Source organism: Panthera tigris, chromosome A2 (assembly GCF_018350195.1).
Source record: "Panthera tigris isolate Pti1 chromosome A2, P.tigris_Pti1_mat1.1, whole genome shotgun sequence".
NCBI classification, from domain to species: Eukaryota; Metazoa; Chordata; class Mammalia; order Carnivora; family Felidae; genus Panthera; species Panthera tigris.
In genome coordinates this window covers 53,718,441-53,740,028 of record NC_056661.1, presented here as the reverse complement: position 1 = coordinate 53,740,028, position 21,588 = coordinate 53,718,441, and the positions used below count along the sequence as shown (strand labels likewise).

Here is a 21,588-nt window from a genome sequence, read left to right as displayed (position 1 = left end):
GCTCGCCTGGATGCCTGCCCCTCACAGCCTCACCAATCCATAACATGACAGCCAAATTGTTGTCTAAAATATAGATTTGATCATGTCCCTCTTATGTGACTCCCCGTTGCTCTCAGGATAATATCTAGCCTCCTTGGTCTGGCTTCCGAGTCCCTGCCTCTCACTTTCCCTTCTCCCACCCCCAGCATCCCCTACTCTCCTACTATACTGAATGATTCACAGATCCTCAACACAAGCAATGCCTCTTACCTCTAAGCCTTTGCACACATGGTTCCCTCTGCCTGGAATACCCTTACAATGCTTCTTGGGCTTCCCTTTCAGGTCACACAATCATTCAACAAGATTTATTGAGCACCTACTATGTGTCAGACACTGTTCTAGGTCCTGGAGCAAACAATACATAATGAGGAAATATGCATAATAAAAAACATACAGTATGTCACATGGTGAACAATAAAGCAGGATGACCGGGAAAGGTGGTGGTGGCAGTCACCACTTTGTACAAGGTAGTCAGGGAAGACCTCTTGGAGAAGGTGACATTTGAGTAGATACCTGAAGAAGTGAGGAAAGGAGCTAGGAAAAAGCATTTGAGGAAGAGGGAACAGCCAGTGCAAAGGCCCTGAGGGTGGAACCTAACTGGAGTGTTTGAGGCACAGTTTAGTGTAGCTGGGCAGAGTGAGAGAGGTCATTGAAATTAAAGTCAGAGAGAGCAAGAGGTGGGTCCCAGATGGTGGAGGGCTGTGTAAGTACTTGAGTTGTTTTTTGTTTTTTGTTTTTTAAGTTTATTTGTTTATTTTGAGAGAGCAAGAGAATGCGAGAGAGTGGGGGAGGGGCAGAGAGAATGGGAAAGAGAGAATCCCAAGCCGACTCTGCTCTATCAGCACAGAGTCCAACACAGGGCTCAATCCCACAAACAGTGAGATCATGACCTGAGCCTAGATCAAGAGTTGGGCACTTAACTGACTGAGTCACCCAAGTGCCCCAAGAATTTGAGTTTCATCCTGAATGAGGTGGGGGTCCTGGGAGGGTGCTTAGCTGAGGAGGGACATGAGCTGACTTGGTTTTTAACTGGATCCCTCTGGTTGTCACAATTAGGACAGCCACTGGGCTAAAGGCAGGAGCAAAGAGACTAGGGATCATGTTGCCTGGACCAGGGTGGCTGCCATGGAAGTAGAGAGAGGAGGCTGGATTTGGGATATGTTGAAGGTGGGGCCAACAGGGTTTTCCAGATATGTCAGACAGAGTATGAGAGAGCAAAGAGTCAAGGATGACTCTGAGATTTTGGCCTGAGCTTAGCATTGAAATGACTCCTCTTCCAGGAAGCCCTCCTGGGAACCCACAGCTCCCTGGGCTGTGCCCTCATGGGGCCTGTCATGGCCTGTCTCTATCTGGCCTGGGTGCTCCCCTGGGCAGTGTAGGACTTGTTTACTATCCTGTTTCCAAAGTGTTCAATAAGTGAGTAAGAGGCAGAGGCAGGCTGAGCTGGGGTTATTCTTGGCCTCAGTGTAGGAGGTCAGGCCCCACCCCTCACCCCCGTGGGACCTGTGTTTTCCTGTCTGCACACAGCAGTGGATATTCTAGCCTTGGCCCAGTTTCCTCACCAGGAGAGGGCACTGCCAGTCCCATTCACAGGAGACCCCCAGTCCTCTGAACCCCGGGCCTCCTGTCCTGCTGCCTGCCCAACCTCACCCCTTGGGAAAGCATCGGGTTGGCCCACATGGCTGCATCCTGAGTCAATCTCACCCTTGAGGTGGAGGTGGGATCTGGGACACACCCCACCTCCTTCCTGCCCAGAGCTTGGCCCAGCCAACGGCAGTGCAACTACCCCCTACATCACTGCCTCCTGAGTCAGCAGTCATGGCCATGCCCAGGGGGTGGGTTTGGGGGTTTGGCTGCTCCATCTGCTGTGCCTGGGGTGTCATGAGCAAGACTCAAGTCAGACAGAAAGGCCTGGGCCCCCTGATAGCACCAGCAGGAAGGAATGCCACCCTGGTGAGTGAGTGGGGCCCAGGGCAACTCATGCCCCGCCCCCTCCCTGTCACTGGGGTGTGGCCTGGCCTCTCCAGCCTCCCTCTTCCCCTGCCCAGCCTGGCATCGGCACAGTCCACACACTGCTCTCCTTGCAGCCAACACAGGCCTCCCGACCACAGGTAATGGGACATGTGCTGGGTGAGGGGCAGGGTAAAGGGTTAGTTTTCAGAACAGCCTCTTCCACCGGCTGACCTGTTGTGGTTCCTAGGTGGGCCTGGACTTGAACCCCAGCTCCATGCCTTCCTAGCTGGGTGAGTGCCTCCGTCTCCATCTCTGGAGGTATCGGGGGAGGATGACAAATATTCACCTCCCTGGGTTGTTTTGAGGCTTCAGCCAGCCCGTAGCAGGTGACTGACTCCTGATTCTGTTGCTCACTTGCTGCAGGACCTTCAAAAACCCCTTGGTGCCTTTGAGCCTCAATTACCCCATTTGTGAAACGAACGTCCAGACTAGATCTCTAAAGGCTTCGCCCACTCTGCCCTTGTGGAACCAAACACTTGGGAGAACAAAGATGTTTCCCCCCAAAGCATCCCGGTCTCTGTGCTTTGCCAGCAGGTGAAGGCAGCTGCTCTCTAGACACTTCCTTCGGAGGCACCCTGGGTCCTTTGGCCAGGCCCGGTAGACTGGAGAGGGTGAGGAGGCCAGTCCTCTGCCTTGGGCTCAAAGGCACCTTTGGGGAGAAAATGCTGAACAGGCAGAGCCAGGCCTTGGGGGAGGAGAGGCCTGCTCCTGTCAGAGAGGCCCACCCAGGTGGCTTGGCCTGGAGGGAGCCCCACCCACCCCAGTCTCCCCTCCCCCCCACTTGCCCCTCCAGTGTCTGGAGCCCCCTCTGCTGGGAGCATCCCAGCCCCTCCTCAGAGACAGCCTTCCGGCTGGAGGCCCAATCCATTTTCTTTTTAAGGGCGACTAGAAAGATGACAGTCATGTGCTTATTATTTTATACTGCTTTGTTTAGAAATTGCCAGAAAAGTTGAGTCAGGAGTGTGTGTAAGGGAAGTGTGTGGTGTGTTTTGTTTGGGGTCCAAACCGTGGAGATCTATATATAATGGGACCTCCCCCCACCCCCTCCCCCTGTCTCTGAAACTCCTAGAACTCGGCTAGTGTAGCCCTCTAAAATGCTAGGGTACCTGTGCTTTGAAATCCTCTCCAGGCTACCGTTTCAGAGAGATCTCTCTCACGCACTGGTTCCACACCAGGGATGTACTGGGCATGGTGCTGCCAGAGGCCTTATTTCACTCTTAACAGCAACCCTGTGTGGGAAGTCCTCTTTTTTTCTTTAGTAACAACTTTATTGAGACATTATTCACATGCCATCAAGTTCCCTTTTAAAGTGTCCAAGTCAGTGATTTTTAGTATATTCACAGAGTTATGCAACCACCACCACTTATATCTAATTTAGAATTTAGAATTTTTATCATCCCCAAGTAAACCCCATACCCTTTAGCAGTTAACCCATATTTCCTCCTTCCTCTGGCAACCACTCGTCTACTTTGTGGATGATCTCTATGGATTTGCTCATTCTGGGCATATTATTTAAGTGGAATCATGCAATAAGTGATCCTTTCTGACTGGCTTTTTTCACTTAGCATCACGTTTTCAAGGTTTATCCTTGCTGTCACACGTCATCAGTCCTTCGTTCCTCTTTGTGGTTGAATGGCGTTGGGTGATCATATCACGTTTTGTTTCTTCATTCGTCAGTTGATGGGTTGTTTCCGCTTTGTGACTGTTGTGAATAAAACTGCTGTGGCCATTCGTGTACAAGTTTTCGTTACAATCCCACCAACTCTACACGAAGGCTCCAAATTTTCCACACCCTTACCAGCATTTGTTATTATCTGGACTTCTTATTGTAGCCATCCTAGAGGGTATGAAGTGAGATCTCACTGTGGTTTTGTTTTGTTTAAGTTTTATGTATTTCGGTATTCTCTACACCCAATGTAGGGCTCAAACTCACAACCCTGAGATCAACAGTCTTCAGCCAGCCAGGTGCACCTCTCATTGTGGATTTGATTTACATTTCTGTATTGATGACATGTGGACAGCATTCCGAGTACTACTGACCATTTCTTTAGAGAAATGTCTGTTCAAATCCTTTGACAGTTTTATTTTAAATTAAATCTTTTCTAAGTTTATTTATTTATTTTGAGAGAGAGAGAGAGAGAGAGAGCACAAGCGGGAGAGGAGTGGAGAGAAAGAACGGGAGACAGAGAATCCCAAGCAGGCTCTGCGCTGCCAGCACAGAGCCAGACCTGGGGCTCAAACTCACTAACCGTGAGATCCTGACCTGAGCAGGAACCAAGAGTCAGAAGCTTAACGGACTGAGTCACCCAGGTGCCCCCTTTTGACGATGTTAAAATGAGGTTGTCATTTTATTTTTGAGTGGTAAGCATGCCTGTTTTTCCAAGGGAGGTTTCTGAGGCTCTGAGAATCAATGTGGTATGCGGTGATCTCAGTCAGTGGAAGGTAGTGGTGGGAACTGAATCCAGGTCTGTCCGACATTCATGAGCAAGCAAGCTCCTTCTCTCACTCTGGATGACTGCTTTCTGGTGTTCACTGTTGCCAATTGCATGTGTGAGGGGCGGGAGAGGGGGAAAGAGAGAAACAGGAAAAAAGATGGAAAAGAGAGAGAGGAGACAGACAGTGAAACTAAGATGACAGAATGAGAAAGGAGGCTGGATTGGCTTTGGCTGTTTTTATCTATTTACCTAGATATCTAGTTATTTATTTGAGAGAGAGAGAGAGAGAGAGAGAGAGAGAGAGAGAAAGTATGTGCAAGGGGAGGGAGGAGTGGAGGTGGAGAGGGAGGGGCAGAGGAAGAGGGAGAAAAAGAATATTTAAAAAAATGTTTTTAATGTTTATTTCTGAGAGAGAGAGAGAGATAGAGAGAGAGAGAGAGAGAGAGAGAGAGCATGAACAGGGGAGGGACAGAGAGGGGGGAGACCCAGAATCCGAAGTAGGCTCTAGGCTCTGAGCTGTCAGCACAGAGCCAAACATGGGGCTCAAACCCACAAACCATGAGATGGACACCTAACTGGATGCCTAATCGACTGAGCCACCCAGGTGTCCCAAGGGAGAGAAAGAATCTTAAGCAGGTCCACGTTCAGTGTTCAGAGCTCAGTGCAGAGTCCAATGTAGGGGCTCAGTCTCATGACTGTGAGATCATGACCTGAACTGAAATCAAGAGTCAAATGCTTAACCGACTGAGCCACCCAGACGCCCCTGGCTCTGGCTGTTTAAATACAGCCAGACGCCCCTGGCTCTGACCCACCTTGGAAAGTCAGAGCTGGGGAAAACCTTTTCAGAGTTTTTGGTTTCTTCGCATTAATCTGCAAACACTGGGGCGGGGAGGGGCTCTAAAATTTTTACTGGGGGCTACACCGCCCCCCCTAATTTTTCTTTGTTCCTAAATCTGAAACAAATCTGATTCAACCCCATAACCCAAACAGGGAGCAGTGTCCCCTAGTGTCTCACTGGGTTTAAGGATCTGGAGCCGTGGTTGTCACACTTTTTGATTGCATACGCTTCTCCAGAAAAATGCTTTAGGCACCCCCAACAGATCATATTTACTGACTTAGAAATTACATACAAGTACGTGATGATTGACTAATGTCTAAAGGCCCAATATACACTTAAAGTGAAATTAAGCACGGACAATAGTGGATGGGAGTCCACCTCTAGAGTAGTTTTTCTGTTCTTATGTCAGTCGGCAATATACTGAGCGTATGAGATCCCATTCATTGTTGTTTTCAGTTGGTAAGGTGGCTGACGCAAGACTTGAGCGGCCGGTGGTCTGTCCCGCACTTTTCCTGCTGCCTGCTTGTATTTTCTCGATTGGCGTTATCTCCATCCTCAGTTTCTCTGCAGGGCTCTTTGAAGCCATTTGTCCATTCCGTGGAGGCTGATTTGCTTAAAATGCATTGTTTAATCCTCAGGTCTATCCAACCTGGCACCACAATGTATGGCAGTAGGCTGAATGTAGAGAAACGAAAGACAAGGTCACAGCTTCCCGCTGGCCCTGGGAACCTCCCCCTTAGTAGACATGATGTTCAGTATCTGGTATACAGCTGGGAGTGCACATCAAGGTTGAACTATATACTGTTTAACTGTCTTTAGTCAAAAGTTAAGTAGAGAGACATAGACTGAGATTATAATTTGAAAGACTAATAGGTTCTGAGCTAAGGACATCTAAGCCAACCTCTGCCATTCCTCAGCTTGCCACCTCTCCTGGCAGGGTGCTCATGACCACGCAGAGTAGTGCCCTGCTCCTCCACCCACTTCTCTTGGGTCTGATCTTAATACCCCCCCACATCCCCTGGATTATCTCTGTTTGTCCAGACTCTATTCTGTTCAAAACCTAGAATTGAACCTAGGATGGGAGATGGTGAGATATGGGTCACCTTCTTCATTTTAGGCTCTGTGCTTCTGTTAATGTGACCTAAGACTGTGTTAGCTTGGCTCTGTAGCTCTATCACCTTGTTGGCTCATACTACACTTCAACAAACATTGATTATGAACTTACTGTGTGCTAAACATCAAGTTAGATGCTTGTGCTAACATTTATTTACCTTTCAGAGGGTCTTTTAAAAATCCTAGGTCTTTCTCTATGAACATCCTCTAAGCTGGGCTCACCCACCTTCCTTCTGCACACTTGATGTTGTCGCGTTTTAGCCTAAGTGCCACCCTGCACTGCTCAGAGGCAACCTTAGGCCCTGGCTGCTTTGTTGGGTGTGCTGTGGCCAAAAGAGTCACCTAGATTCATGACAGGTTTGTCTGGCTGTGGTCAGCTGGCTGGGCAGCACGGCTTGTCGTCCCACCACTAAACTGCCCGGATGGACTTGGGACAAGCTGGTGGAAGAGGTGCACGCTGCGGCGTCTTCCTTCTTCCTCTGTGAGGTTCCCTCCATGCTTAGACTTCAGACTCAGATCTGAGTTCATAGCCAGATGCCCCACTGTGTGACCTTGGGCAAGTCCCTTTCCTTTTAAGGGCCTCGGTTTTGGTCTCTCGGCTACAATTCTGTGGGATTCTAGATTGGAGAAGGGGAGAGACGGCCAAACCTGGGGAGCTGGGGTGGGTAAGGTGAGCCTGGGGCAGGAAGGGGGAGGGTGCTGAATGAAGAAAAAGGAGTGTGAACAAGGAATATAAAAGAAAGAAGGAGATGCTAAAGAAACTTTGCCAGCCTACCATTTCTTTAAGCTCTTAAATTTAGTATTTTATGACTTCTTTTTATGAAGCCCTTTGTCTAAGCCAGGGGCTAGAATATAGTAGAGAGCAAGAAAAACATGATTTTTATTCCCAGGGAGCTCAGAATTAGCATTCTTTTCATCTCAATGCTCCCAGCAACCCTGCAGGACAGTGACACTGATCTCCATTTTACAGACAGGGAAACTGAAGCTCAGAGAGGTAAAGTGATTTACCCAAAGTCACAGAGCTGGGAGCAAAGTGATGAAGCATGACCTGAGTGGGCTCTGTCAGACCCCTTTGCTGCAGTGACTTAATCAAGATACCCTCAGTATAATGTCCTGGCTAAGGGCATGATAATTTTGTCATGAACTTTCCTATCTACAACCCCATACGAGCTCCAAAATGTGAATAACACATTATTCTCTCTTGTAGATGAGAAAAAGAACCTACAGGGGGGAAGTGATGTACCCGAGGGCACAGAATGGGTTGGGGGCAGGGCCAGGACCAGGCTCTTGGTCTCATGAGAGCTGACTCAGTTTCCTCTCCCAGCCCCTGCCCTGGGGCTGCTGAGAGGATTGACCACCCACACCTTGGGATCCCAAAACTGCTGATAAGCTCTGCCCCTGGCTTCTGAGGGTCTGTTTCTGATTCATTGCCTTCTCCAACTATCCCGATGGAGGAATGGAGGAACTCTGGACTTGGGAATTGGCACTGTCCAAAGTGGGCAGCGACAGGGCCCAGGCCTGGACTTCAGGATGGAAAGGCTGACCCTGGGCATGTCAGGGATTGAATGAGATGGCATTTCCCAAAGCTGTGCCAAAAGACATTGAATGACATTCTGGGGAAAAGGACAATGCTCTTGCATAGTTTGGGGAAGGGTTGGATTTAATAGGGCAAAAGAGCTTTCACTCCTGCAGGCCTTTTCAGAGCCTTTAATATTCAATTGCACATTGTGGAGCTCCTAGATGAGGGCTATGAAAAGTGGTGTTGACCAAACTTCTCTGACTACAAAATCCCCTTTTTACCTGGAGTATTTCAAGGGGCTGCTGTTCCCTACAAGATACTGTATGTATCTTATTATTAGAACATGCTCTTCTGGGCTTTCCTGCAAGTCACATCAACCCTGGGGCCCAAAGTTCTTTGCTCACTCGATGAATCTTGAAGAAGTTAACTGGAGGGTCGGACTGGTTTTCTAGAATGTCAAAGCTGGAAGAACCTTATAGAGCGCATCCCAACTTCTAGATATGGGGAAACTGAAGCCCAGGGCAATCCGGCAATGCGTTTGGAGGGATGAGGCCAGAGGCAGGCAGGGAGGCTATTTTTTTAACACTTGGGAGAGGTTCTGGCAGTCTGAGTGGACCACACTCTGCCTAGCATGTGATGCCTTTGTTAACGATGCAGACTTCCCTGAGCCACATCCTAACCCTAACTTTGCTTCTAACACCAGCCCCCTGAATGAGAACCTTCCAAGGAGAGAGTTCTGGGACTCTGCCTGTCAACAGTGCTCCTGGGGAAATTGGATCATTAGCCAAATTTGGGAGACACTGAGCATGGACAAAGGGAGAGGATACTCTCATTTATTTATTAAGCCAGTGTGGTAGGCTTGTTGTGGGCATAATATCATTTAATCCCCACAACACTCTCAGAGACAGATATTAATACCCCATTTTATAGATGGGAAACTGAGGCTGGGAGGAGCCAGGCACCTAAGGACAGGGATAAGAACATAGTTACAACCAACTCCAAAGCCCTCAGTCCCCTTATCAAATCTCTTGGGAGGGAGGCAATGGGAACAGAAAAGCCAGGCCCTAGGGGCGCCTGGGTGGCTCAGCTGATTAAGCGATTAGATTAAGCAAGTCTGACTTCAGCTCAGGTCATGACCTTGAAGTTCGAGGACCCCTCATCGGGCTCTGTGCTGACAACTCAGAACCTGGAGCTTGCTTCAGATTCTGTGTCTCCCTCTCTCTCTGCCCCTCCCTCAGTCATGCTCCGTTTCTCTCTCTATCTCAAAAATAAACATTGAAAAAAAGAAGAAGAAAAGCCAGGCCCTCCTGATGGGAAAATGCGACAAGTTTGGGCTTTGCCTGGCTGGGAAGGAAATATTGGAGGCATCCTTCTTATCTCTGGAGTTTGGGGGCCCAGGAGCATGGTGGAGTCAGACAAGGAACCTGGTTTAAGAAGAAAGAGTCTCAGCCCCTGCAGGGCTCTAGGTTGTGGCGGGCATTGGGGGTTAGAGACTGTGGCAAGCCGACTAACAGCCCCCAAAATGTCTGCATCCTAATCTCTGGGAGCTAAGTTAGGTTACATGGCAAAGGAGAATTAATGTTGCGAATGGAAGTAAGGATGCTCATCAGCTGACCTTAGCACAGGGAGATGATCCTCGATGACCTGGGAGGGCCCAATGTCACACTGACACGAGGATCCTTAAAAGTGGAAGAGGGAGGGAGCACCTGGGTGGACTCTTGATTTTGGCTCAGGTCATGACCGTAGGGTCATGGGATCGAGCCCTGAATTGGGCTCCACACTGAGCATGGAGCCTGACTGAGATTCTCTCTCCTTCTGCCCTCTCCCCTACTCTCTCTCTCTCTCTCTCTCTCCCTCTCTCTCTCTAAAATTAAAAAAAAAGTGGAAGAGGGAGGCAGAAGAGGTCAGCATGGTGCAAGGTGAGGAGTTGAGCTGACAGTGCTCGCTTTGCAGATGGAAGAAGGCGCCAGAAGCCAAGGACTGTGGGTGGCCTCTAGAAGCTGGATAAAGCAAGGAGATTAAGGGGGGTTGGGGAGGAGAAGCAGCAGCAAGGAAATTTATTTTCTCCTAGGGCCTCCAGGAAGGAACACAGCCCTGCTGACCCCTTGCTGTTAGCCCAGTGAGACCTGTGTTGGACTTCTCACCTATAGGACTGTGAGATGCTAAACTGGTGTTGTTTTAAGCCACTATGTTTGTATCACAAGTCAGAATCCTGAGAGAGAGAGAAAGAGAGAGAGAGAGAGGCTGATGGTCTGACCTGAGTTCAGGGCAGTGACCCCTCTAGAATTTCCATATCAAAGGAACTTAGGGAGCAGGTTGATCAGTTTGGGAGATGCTTGTCCTGGAGCTGTGTCTGCCAGACCAGGATACACTTTATTTTAGGGTGTGTGCCCGTCTGGGGTGGCTTGGGAAGCCCGAAGGAGATTCTGGAGATTCTTGCCCCCTTGGTGTAATCACGAGAAGAAGGGGCTTCAGTCCCAGGTGGACAAAAATGACACATGTCCACGCCTGGGGCAGCAGCTGCTGTTTCTGTTTCCAGTTCCCTTTACTGGCCGGGACCTGTTTAACTCTGGCTCTGCGTTTGTGGCTTCTAGGCACAACGCTGCAGTCTACCTATAGGAAAATGGCCATTAGCCTGACCTTCAGGGCCCAGGATGATTTTCCCCAACCTCACAGGGTTCCTACCCCTTCAACTTCCTGCCACATGCTTTTTCTAATAAACCTTTATCCCGTTCTGCCTTTTGCCACCTGTTGAAATCCAACTCAGTACCCCCCAACCCCCGGCCCCCTCCCCAAGGCGGGGCACCAGAGAAAGGGGACCAGCTCCTGAATCCAGAGTCAGGGTTCTGGATCCAGCCTGGCCCCTGAGTTGCCATAAAACCTTTTACAGTTCCTCTCCATTTTTGGGTCTCAGTTTTCCGTCTGTAAAATGGGACAATAATCCCTTCTCTGCCTCCCTTCTGGTTAGCATGAGGATCAAATGAGCTGCATAGGGAAGGCACTGTGAGGCTGTCATGGCTCAGTGTCCCCTAGTATCCCTCCCAGCCTGGGCCCAGGCCCTTGTGACAGCAGGAGCTTAGGAATTTTGGGCTGAACTGAAGGGGAAATCCAGTTTAGCAAGATCTGTGGATGCAGAGGCCCTGGCATCACCCGTGACTCAGCAGGGCTGGGCCTTTTTGGGGAAAAGCGCTAGAAAGGCATTCCTCGCAGGCTCAGTCGCGGATAGGGGGTTACCTGAGAGAGGGGGTTTTAGGGGCCTCTAACCGGGATCAGGGAATGGAGGCTCTCGGCTGGAGCAAGGATTGGATTCGAGTCCACCGGTCAGCTGGGCGACCTTGGACAAGTCACTTGTCTGGCCGAACCTCAGCTTCTTCCTGTGTAAAATAAGACTTGCGCTCGTGAAGTGAGATCTTGGAGAACATGCCATGTTCTCTTTCCTCTCTCTGCTTTCTTCTTTCCTCACTTCTGTCTCAACACCCCTTGGTCCATCTTGCTTCAAAGGAGGTCACACACTGTGAACTTGACCTTTTAGAAGCCCGTCCCAGCGATCCCTCTGCCAGTGCCTGATGCTCTACCATTAGTGCTGTCCTTTTGAGTTAAGCATTGCCCTGCACATGGATTCTCGAGCTTTAATTTTTTTTAATTCTATTTATCCTTTCTCATAATAGAAATGTGGGTGGAGGAGGGATGGGGCAAGGACGTTAAAAGGAGAAAGAGGGCTGCCTCAGTTCCAACCTCCATGACAGTTCCATTAGTTCCATTGCCCTTGCTTCTGATGGCTGAGCTGACAAAGTGCCGGAGGAAGTTCCTTTGGCTATGAGGACCCTGCTCGGGGCTCCACCAGTGGCTGACTACAAGCCATGTCAGCATCATTTGCATAGCACTCCCATGACTTAGTGGCTTCATTCCTGGTGCTAATGACAAGGGCCTGAGAAGAGGTGGCAGCTTCACTCCTTCCATCTCCCATCGTGGACAAAGCAACTACTTTGTTCAGCCACTTACTAGTTATGGCCCTGAGAAAGTTTCTTAGTTTCCCTGTGCCTCAGTGTTCTTATCAATAAAATGGACGCAACCAGCGTGAGCCCTCACAGAGTCGTGGTGAGCACTCCGTGAGATAACATGTGTGACGCGCTTACATCGTTGCCTGACAGATAGTAAGTACTTTGTTGTCATGGTTGCCATCGTCATCATCACCATCATCATCATCATCACATCTTTCCTTTAGCCACGCCCTGTGTAGGGTTCAGTGACACAGAAATGAAGCAGTCTTAGTCTCTCCCTTCACCCTGGGTTCCAGCTCTAGTGGAGGAGACACACCCTGGGTGTGTCAGACCCTCTGCTGAGCCCTGAGCAGAGAGATCTGAAGGTGAATAAGAACAGTGGTCCCTGGAATTGTGCAACAAAGTGCCCTTCCTTGAGGAAGAAGAGTCTGGTATGAGGCAGAATTGACTAGGCTCAGGAGAGCAATATGCCTGGGGATAAGGTGGAGGTCCACTCTGGGCCTCCCCCAAATCCCTTTCTTCTTTAGAGTTATTTCCTGCAACTGTTTCCCATGTGGGACAAAGCCCCTTGCCTGTATGCCTTTGCACATTGTTCCCTCTGGCCCTTCCAAACTCACCCCAGCATTCCCTCCTTCAGGAATCTTCCCTGACTAACTCTGGTCTGATTTGTCCCCTGGGCTCCCACAGCCCCCTGGTCTACCACAAAATTCCTTGAGGACAGGGATGTAACTTGTTCACCATGTATCCCCAATGCTAGCACATAGTAGGTGCTCAATTAACATAAATGTGATATAGGAAAGGGGAAGTGTGTATCAAAAATTCTGACTACAGGGGCTCCTGGGTGGCTCAGCTGGTTCATGTTCAAGGAAGGAAGGAGACCCAAGGCACAGCACCAGCACTGTTGGTTTCTTTTGTCAGGAGAAGCAAAACCTTTCCCAGAACCCCAGCCAAACCCCTGCTCACTTCTCCTCGGCCAAAACTGGGTCGCACGGCCACTCCCAGATACAAGGGAGGTTGAGAAAACAAGTATCTAACTGGAGCTGGAAGAACAAAATTGCAGTTTTGTTAGCAAGAAAGAAGGGCAGGGCTGAGTAGGGTAGGGTAGGGAGGATGAGGACTGGTTAGGCAACTAGCACAGGGCTTTATAAAGGAGGTGACATTTTAGCTGTGCCTGGAAGGTCAGACACTACTTTGACAGGGCATGGGCAGGCCTGGGGCTGGACACCGAATGGTCGAGAGTAATAGGAGGTCTGTAAAAGAGGAAACTCACATTCACTGAGCCCTGCTAAGGGCAGGCCCTGGCCATCTTTCCTCCCTGTGGTTCTACCATCACCAGTTCACAACTGAGATCACTAGAGCTGAGAGAAGGGGACCCGTCTGCCCAAGGGCATCCCATGCACAGGTGACAGGAATGTGGTTGGACCCTGGTCCATCTGCTTGTATACACTATACAAATGCTGTCTTCAGGGGCGCTGAGGGGAGGAGGATTAAGGGAGTGAGGTAAGGAGGCTGGAGATTGGTTAGGTACTAGCAACTGGCACAGGGCTTCATGAAGGAGGTGGCATTTGAGCTGTGCTTGGAAGGTCAGATACAAATTTTGACAGTAAGAAAGAATGGCCTAGGTCTGGAGGCCTGACTTCATCTCAGCTGGCATTTATTTCACTCCTGCTTTATACCAAGCATTGTTCTAAATGCTTTACGTGTTTTAATTCATGCCATTTTCGCAACAACACTATGAGAGAAGCACTATTATTGTCCCCATTTTACAGATGAGGAAACTGCGACAGCGAGAGATTAATTTGCCCAATATCCACAACTAGAAGTGTCTGATAGGATCCAGGCCCAGATGGCCTGCCTTTGAGGCACAGGGAAGGATATTGCCTTGCCAAGGTCTTGTGGTGGATTAAGAGTAGATTCTGTACCAGGGCTCCTGGGTGGCTCAGTCAGTTAAGCGTCCGACTTCAGCTCAGATCATGACCTCATGGTTTGTGAGTTTGAGCCCCACATCGGGCTCTCTGCTGACAGCAAAGAGCCTGCTTTGGATCCTCTGTCTCCCCCTTCTCTCTTCCCCTCCCCTGCTCACTCGCTGTCTCTCTCTCTCTCTCTCTCTCTCTCTCTCTCAAAAAAAGATTAGATTCTGCACTAAAAACAACCATACATACATGTAAAAACCCAAAACTCATAGATACAGGGAACAGATTGGTGATTTCCAGAGACAGGGGCTGGGGATGGCTGAAATGGTCAGTCAAAAGGTACAAACTTTCAGGAATAAAATAAATAAGTCCTGGGGATGTAATGTACAATATGGTCACTATGGTTAATAATACAGTAGTGCATATTTGAAAGTTGCTAAAAGAATAGATCTTAAAAGTTCTCATCATAAGAAAAAGAATTTGTAACTCTGTATGGGAACATATGGTAACTAGATTTACTGTGGTGATCATTTCACAATGTATACAAATATTGAATCATCATGTTGTACACCTGAAACAGATATGATGTTATATGCCAATTATACCTCAATAAAAAATCTTAACACAATTAAATTTTTAAAAAAGGATAGATTCTCTATACAAGTGGTTCTCAAGTGGGGGTGACTTTTGCCCCCGGGGGACATTGAGCAGTATCTGGAGACATTTTTGACCATCACAACAACTCGTTGGGGGATGCTCCTGGCATCTAGTCGGGAGGCTAAACACCTCGCACATACAAAGAATCATCGGTGCTGAATGTCAGGAGCGTTGAGGTTAGTAACCCTAATCTAAACTGGTCAGAGAGTAGGGAATCTACCCCAAGTTGAGGGCTTAGCCTCTGAACTGGGAGAAGAAATATGGGAGGCTTCCAAATGAAGCCTGCACAACAGGCAATGCTGCTGTAACAAATAGACCAAATCACAGGCTCAAATAAGAGAGAAGTTTATTTCCGTGCACATAGCTGATCAGAGGCAGGTTCGGATGGGCTGGTGGCTCTGGGGCATGAGGCCTTTCCAGGCTTAGATTTCCTTTTGACTTCTTGCTCAGGAATTCCCTGGGGTATTGGCTTGTTATGCATGAAGGAGATTGTTTCACTTCCCCCCACCCCCACCCGGTGTCTGAGTTCCAGCATATGCAAAGCAGGAAAGAGGAAGTAGAATGCAAGCAGAAGTATGCCTGGAGCTGACACCAGGCTGTATCACCTGTGAGCATAGATTGTTAAATCTTTAGGAACTTTGGACGCTGATTATTAAGCCCAACCTTTATTAAGTTATAGAAATGTACAATTAAGGGGCACCTGGGTGGCTCAGTCGTTTGGGCATCCGATGTCGGCTCAGGTCATGATCTCTTTGTTCATGAGTTCGAGGCCTGCATCAGGCTTTCTGCTGTCAGCGCCGACCCCGCTTTGGATCCTCTGTCTCCCTCTTTGTCTGCCCCTTCCCCACTTGCTCTCCTTTTCAGTCTCTCTCAAAAATAAACATTTTTAAAAAAGAATGTTTTAGGGGCACCTGGGTGGCTCAGTTGGTTAGATGGCCAACTTCGGCTCAGGTCATGATCTCATGGTTTGTGAGTTCAAGCCCCGTGTTGGGCTCTGTGCTGACAGCTCAGAGCCTAGAGCCTGCTTCGGGTTCTGTATCTCCCTCTCTCTCTGCCCCTCCCCAGTTCACATTCTGTCTCTCTCTCTCTCTCTCTCTCTCTCTCTCTCTCTCTCGCTCTCTCTGTGTCTCCAAAATAAATAATAAAAACATTAAAAAAATAAGAATAAAAAGTTTTAATAAAAAAAGAAATGTACAATTAAATAAAATATATTAAAAAACAAAGTTAATACGTGCTCAAAATGTATGACTTCCTAATTTATTTCACTACTTTCTGCTATTACCTAGGCACTTGAGATTTTCATAGGTAGATTTTCATAGGTTAGAAACACCACATAATGTGTTCTATGGTACATCCCTTCCTGACTCTGCACTCCATGACCTCATATTGGTAGCTTGAAATCAGTCATGGTGGGAGTATTTACACCACAGAAAATAGTCACCTCTACAAATCAGAGCTTGATGGTTCGTTTTGTTGATGGTCTAAATGTTAGAAAGTGATCAAGAAAACACTAATAATGCAGATTCAACCTAAAACTGGGTTGCACCTACAGCCATTACATTGTAAATAGCACAAGTTGAGAAAATAGTCTTCTGGAATTTGAAAACTAATGCGATTCAGCAAAGAAGTTGCTCATATCACTGACAAACTGTGACAATGAATGCCTTGGTTGTTTCACTTTTGTCTTACTCGTTAATGTGAAAGAAAATATCAGCTGACATTTACATTAGGAGTATTCACGTTCATCAATCATGTCGGCAACTTTTTTGCTGAAACTGATAGTAATCAATAACTTATAGTAGTTTGATTTTGACACTATTGCTGGTGATGGACTTATAAAAAACTGATAGCAGGTTTTGCAAGAAATTCCAAATCACACTGAAGTTACAGGTGTGTGGGATTTGCAATAAAGAGTACTGTATATTTTATTATTTGTAAACTGTATGCTATGCATTTTTTACATCAGTAAACTTATAACAAATGTGTGTGTGTGTGTGTGTGTGTGTGTGTGTGCATGCGTATGTACTTTTTTTCCTGGAGAGCCATTAAACAGTTACTGTCACACCACCACACGTATCACATCCACACACATTCCATTGGCAGGAATGTAGTCAAATGGCCACACTTAGCTTCAAGGGATGCTGGGAACATAGTCCGTAGCTGGGTGGCCATGTGCCCAGCTAAAATAAAGGCTTTGTAGGGAGGCCCTTCTCCATATATCTTCCCCACCGAGAGCACTAGCTGACTCTGGTCAGCCATTTGGATTTTCCAAGGCCACTGTTATGGCCTTCTTTTACGTTCACCTGAAAGCCACCCTCAGAGTTACCTCTAGCTCCCTCTCAGAATTTCAGGAAAGTACGGAGTATAGTGTCCTGATGAGATAGATTTCCAAACTTTGCTCTTCACCTTCAAGTGCCTGCTTCCTGCCCTTACCGTCACCATAATCGTGGATGCTGGAATTCCATGGAAATGCATGGAAATGCTGGAAAGGCATTCCAGCAGGGCTGGACTCCAGAGTGGCCTTTGAGTAGTTTTGTGCCCCAGACCAATGTTTTGAGGTGTATTCATATGGGTTCTGTGCCTCTATAACATAGGGGTAATAAAAATACCTTGAAGGGTGATTGTAACAGTCAAAGGAGACAATATTTGGGGAAGTTTTGTTGTCTAGAAACTATAATTCAAATGTGAGGAGCAATTAAGCCAAACTCCTACCTGACTTTGGTTTGTGATCAGGCTCAGAGAAGCCCTTTGTAAAAGGGCTTAAGTACTGATATACACTGATATATACTATTCTGATATTGGCATATTACATTTTTAACTAAGGAAAGATTCTTGGCTATTTTATTACAACAAAAGCAATACTGTTAAAAATTTAGAAAATATAAAGTAAAAATAAGAAACGAAAAATACATTATATCACCACTCAGAGATAACCACAATTTATATTTTGATAGAGCTCCGATAACTATTAACTCGTGGTCGTGTTTGTTTATTTGGACTCCAACCTACACCCTCCAATCCCCCAATAAGATCATGTTGAAGAAAGTCCCAGACATCATATAATTTTATCATAAAAATTTCAGTATTTATCCTTACATTTACAGACACTTTAACTCAATATAACCTTATATAAATATCACACCTAGGGGCGCCTGGGTGGCTCAGTCGGTTAAGCGGCCGACTTCGTCTCAGGTCATGATCTCTCGGTCCGTGAGTTCCAGCCCCGCGTCGGGCTCTGTGCTGACAGCTCAGAGCCTGGAGCCTATTTCAGATTCTGTGTCTCCCTCTCTCTGACCCTCCCCTGTTCATGCTCTGTCTCTCCCTGCCTCAAAAATACATAAAACGTTAAAAAAAAAATTTTTTTTAATAAAATAAATAAATAAATAAATAAATAAATAAATAAATATCACACCTAAAAATACATGTTTGGGGCCAGGGGGCATGTTAGTTATCTCTGTCTGTACCATCCACTCAATTGTGCTGTGAACCTCAAACTGCTCTAACAACTAAAGTCTATTTTTTAAAAAAATAAATAAGTTACCAATATTATCAAAAGATGATCATTATTTAAATTTCCCTAATTGTATATTCTTTTTTTATAAGTTGTTTTCTTGTATTTTTGAATATTGGGTGTTTGTCTTTTTCTTCTTTATTTGCCAAGCTGTTTACACATTAAGGGGATTAACTGAGGTGAAATTAATTATTATTGTTATTCTAATTACTTACTGTTATTCTTCCAGGGAAAACCATGGAGACTTCAGGACCTTCTTCCCAGACTCAAGATCACAGTCGAGTCCCTGGAGAAACAGAAGATCTGGACTGTATGTTTGCCTCCTCTCACCCTCTGGGCAAAGCCATGTGGGAGGTAGAGTCCAGCAGTGCTGATGAACAGAAGGCTCTGCTTAGCTCATGTTTCACAGTGGCTCAAGTCACAGTTGAATCCTCTGGAGAAGTAGTGTTTTACACACACACACATGCACGCACACACACACTTGGTCCAGTCTGTCCCCTAGAACTCTTTAGCTTTGCAGACCCTCAGTTGCTTCCCAAATCTCAAGGGGGTTCTGGGGACTTAGGAGAGGGTCTTGCACTGGGGAGAGTTCTGAGAAGGTGGGAATGGTCCTGCTCGGCCCCAGAATGGGGGATGAGAGGGTTCGCTTGACCAGATCATACCTGCCCTGTAATTTACAGTGAATCCTACCTCGGCGACACAGTCTAGTGACCTCTGGGCAGGATGGGGGCTGAAAAGCCCCTCTCTAGTCTCCATATTCAGAGAAATTTATGCCTTGGGCCTTCCTAGAGCCCCCGAGGCTTCTGAGAATTCTGATCTCCTGCACCTTCCACTGGCCCTACATGTTTGGGAAAAGATCCCAGCCATTCCTGGCCCCCAAGTCCAAGGAGACACCTGGGGAGGTCTTGGTGGTCTCTGGGGTAGGAAGGGCAAGAAACACTCATCCTTGCCTATGTGTGCCTCCCAGATGGAGAGACGGATTTCCACAAGCAAGACAGGGAAGCTGGACTCTTTCCTCAAGAACAACCCAAGAGAGACAAGTGTTTTTCCTCCTCCTCCTCCTCTTCATCTTCCTCCTCCTCTTCCTCTTCGTCATCCTCCTCTTCTTCAGGTATAGCAAAGATTAGTACATATGTATATATATTCATAATATTATTCAAGAAAAGCATTTACATGAGAAAACAATCCCCCATAATCTCCTGCCTTGATACTTCAACTCTATTTTTCCATATTCCCTTCCAGACCCCACCTGTCGATATATGCAACTTGTACACAGTTAATAACTGACCACACAGAGAATTTGGTCCTCTGTTTAAAAATTTTTGCCGTCATATCCTGAGTATTTTGTTATTCTGTGATATCTTTGCAGCTAGTTTTCATGCTTCCCAGAAACCCCCTCAAGCGGCTGCGTCTCATGTAAAGTAATTTTAGGCTTTTCAGGAGCACTCTGCTGTTGAACTCAGTGCACCAGCCTGCCTAGGTCCAAACCCTTTCTTTGCCACTCACCAGCTATGTGTCCTTTTGGGTAAACTGCTAAACCCAATGTGCTTTGGGGCCCCCATCTATAAACTGGGGATGATAGCAAAAGCTACTACCTCATGGAATTGTGGGGAGGATTACATTCTTTACACATCTAAAGTCTTAGCACCTTGCACATGGTAACAGCTCTAAAAAAAAAACTGTTAAGATTATCCCCTGGAGTGCCTGAGTGGCTCAGATGGTTAAGCAACAGACTCTTCATTTCGACTCAGGTCATGATCTCGCAGTTTGTGAGATCGAGCTCCATGCTGGGCTCTGTGCTGTCAGCTGGAGCCTGCTTGGGATTCTCTCTTCTCCCTTTCTCTCTGCCCCTCCCTGGCCTGTGTGCTCTAAATAAATAAATATTTAAATATCTAAAATTAAAAAAAAAAAAGTAGGAAAAGGAAAAGAAAATACATTTATAACGCAGTGAGGTAAAAAAAAAATCTGCTTACGGGGGCGCCTGGGTGGTTCAGTCGGTTAAGCATCCAACTCTTGGTTTCGGCTCAGGTCATGATCTCCTGGTTTCGTGTCGAGCCCCACATCGGGCTCTGTGCTGGCAGTGTGGAGCCTGCTTGGGATTCTCTCTCCCTCTCTTTCTGCCCCTCCCCCACTGCACTGTTTCTGTCTCCTTCAAAATAATTAAATTAAAAAAAAAAAAAACTTAAAAAAAAAAAAATCTGCATTTAAGTAGACCCAGACAGTTCAAACCCTTATTGTTCGAGAATTAAGAATGGATATACACACCCATCCCCGATTAGGTTTAGCCCTGGAAGAAGAGTTTCTCGGTATTAGGGGGCTCTTGCTTGTCCTTTTTTTTTCTCCTCCCTGGGTGGGAGGTGACATTCTGTCTTCCCATTCAGGTTGACCCTCGGGGGTGCTGCTCCCCTACAAATGTCCTCCCCCAAGTGTGACCATAAGCCCCTTTCCTCAGGTCTCTGCAGCACACATGGGACTGCCTGTGATTAGCAAAACTGAACACTAAGGAAAAAGCAACAAGAAAAGAAACACAGAAGCACAGAGACATGCTGATATCGGGATTCTGATCTCTGATCCACAAAGGCTGGTCTGCTGCTAGAACTCACACCCTGCCCATGCTTTGGGCTTTGCTGGTGACCATTAGCCCTTTCGACCCCAAGCCTGGCTGGCACTTCACTGTATCCTCAGCCTTCCTCCATACTGGGGACCCTAACTCATAGTCCAGCAGCCAGTACTCCTCTCCCTATATATCTTTTTTAATGCATCCTGTTGCTTTTTAATTAAAACTTTTTATTGTGCAAGATTGCACATAGAAACACTGTAAAAATATGGAGCATATAAGGAAGTAGAAAGAAGAAGAAAATCACCCTTTGCTCTGTCACCCAGAGATAATCACTGAACACATATTACTGTGTTTCCTTACATTTATTCAGTAAATATTTGTTAAGCACCAACATGTGCTAGGCTCTGGGATGGATACTGGGGTACCAAGTAGCAGCAAACTGTGACTCTTTCTGCCAGGGTTACTTTTTTAAATAATCGAATTAGAGAGCACATATAAAAATTGTCCTCATTTTAGAAAGCATTTAATACTATAATACCTTTTATAAAAAATTACATATTATGAATACATCATAGAGAAAGCTAAAATAATGTTCATTTTTCATGTTGAGGGAGGTTGTCCCTGGCCGATAGAATTTGGAATAATGTTTTGTTTCATTTTCTGTGTTGTTTTATATTTTGCAAAACGCAATGAAAAAGTTTTTTTTACATTGATTATTATTTATAAAATACAGAAAAGAAGAAAATAGAAGCTAACCAAAATCCCATCTTCTGAGATAAATACTGCCGTTGCAATCTTTTTTTTCTTAATTTAATTTATTTTTTAGAGAGAGAAAGAGGGGCAGAGAGAGAAGGAGAGAAAGAATCTCAAGCAGGCTCCATGCTCAACGCCGAGCCAGACACAGCGCTCATTCTCAGGACCCTGAGCGCATGACCTGAGCCAAAACCAAGAGTTGGAAGCTCAACCAACTGAGCCACCCAGTCACGCCT

At 46.8% G+C, this 21,588-nt stretch overlaps 1 protein-coding gene across 4 annotated transcripts in view; it reads left to right on the top strand.

The window, feature by feature from the left end:
- Positions 1 to 2,078: 2,078 nt before the first annotated feature.
- Positions 2,079 to 21,588, top strand: part of TMEM40 (transmembrane protein 40) — a 31,892-nt gene continuing 12,382 nt past the window's right edge. For 3 of the 4 annotated variants that reach the window (XM_042977361.1, XM_042977360.1, XM_015545166.2), the window contains exons 1-3: positions 2,079 to 2,150; positions 18,269 to 18,349; positions 19,007 to 19,150. In XM_042977361.1, the coding sequence (XP_042833295.1) occupies positions 18,277 to 18,349; positions 19,007 to 19,150 (217 nt within the window). In that variant the 5' untranslated portion in view covers positions 2,079 to 2,150; positions 18,269 to 18,276. The remainder of the gene's footprint in view (positions 2,151 to 18,268; positions 18,350 to 19,006; positions 19,151 to 21,588) is intronic. The other variant, XM_042977362.1, reaches the window with a different exon arrangement.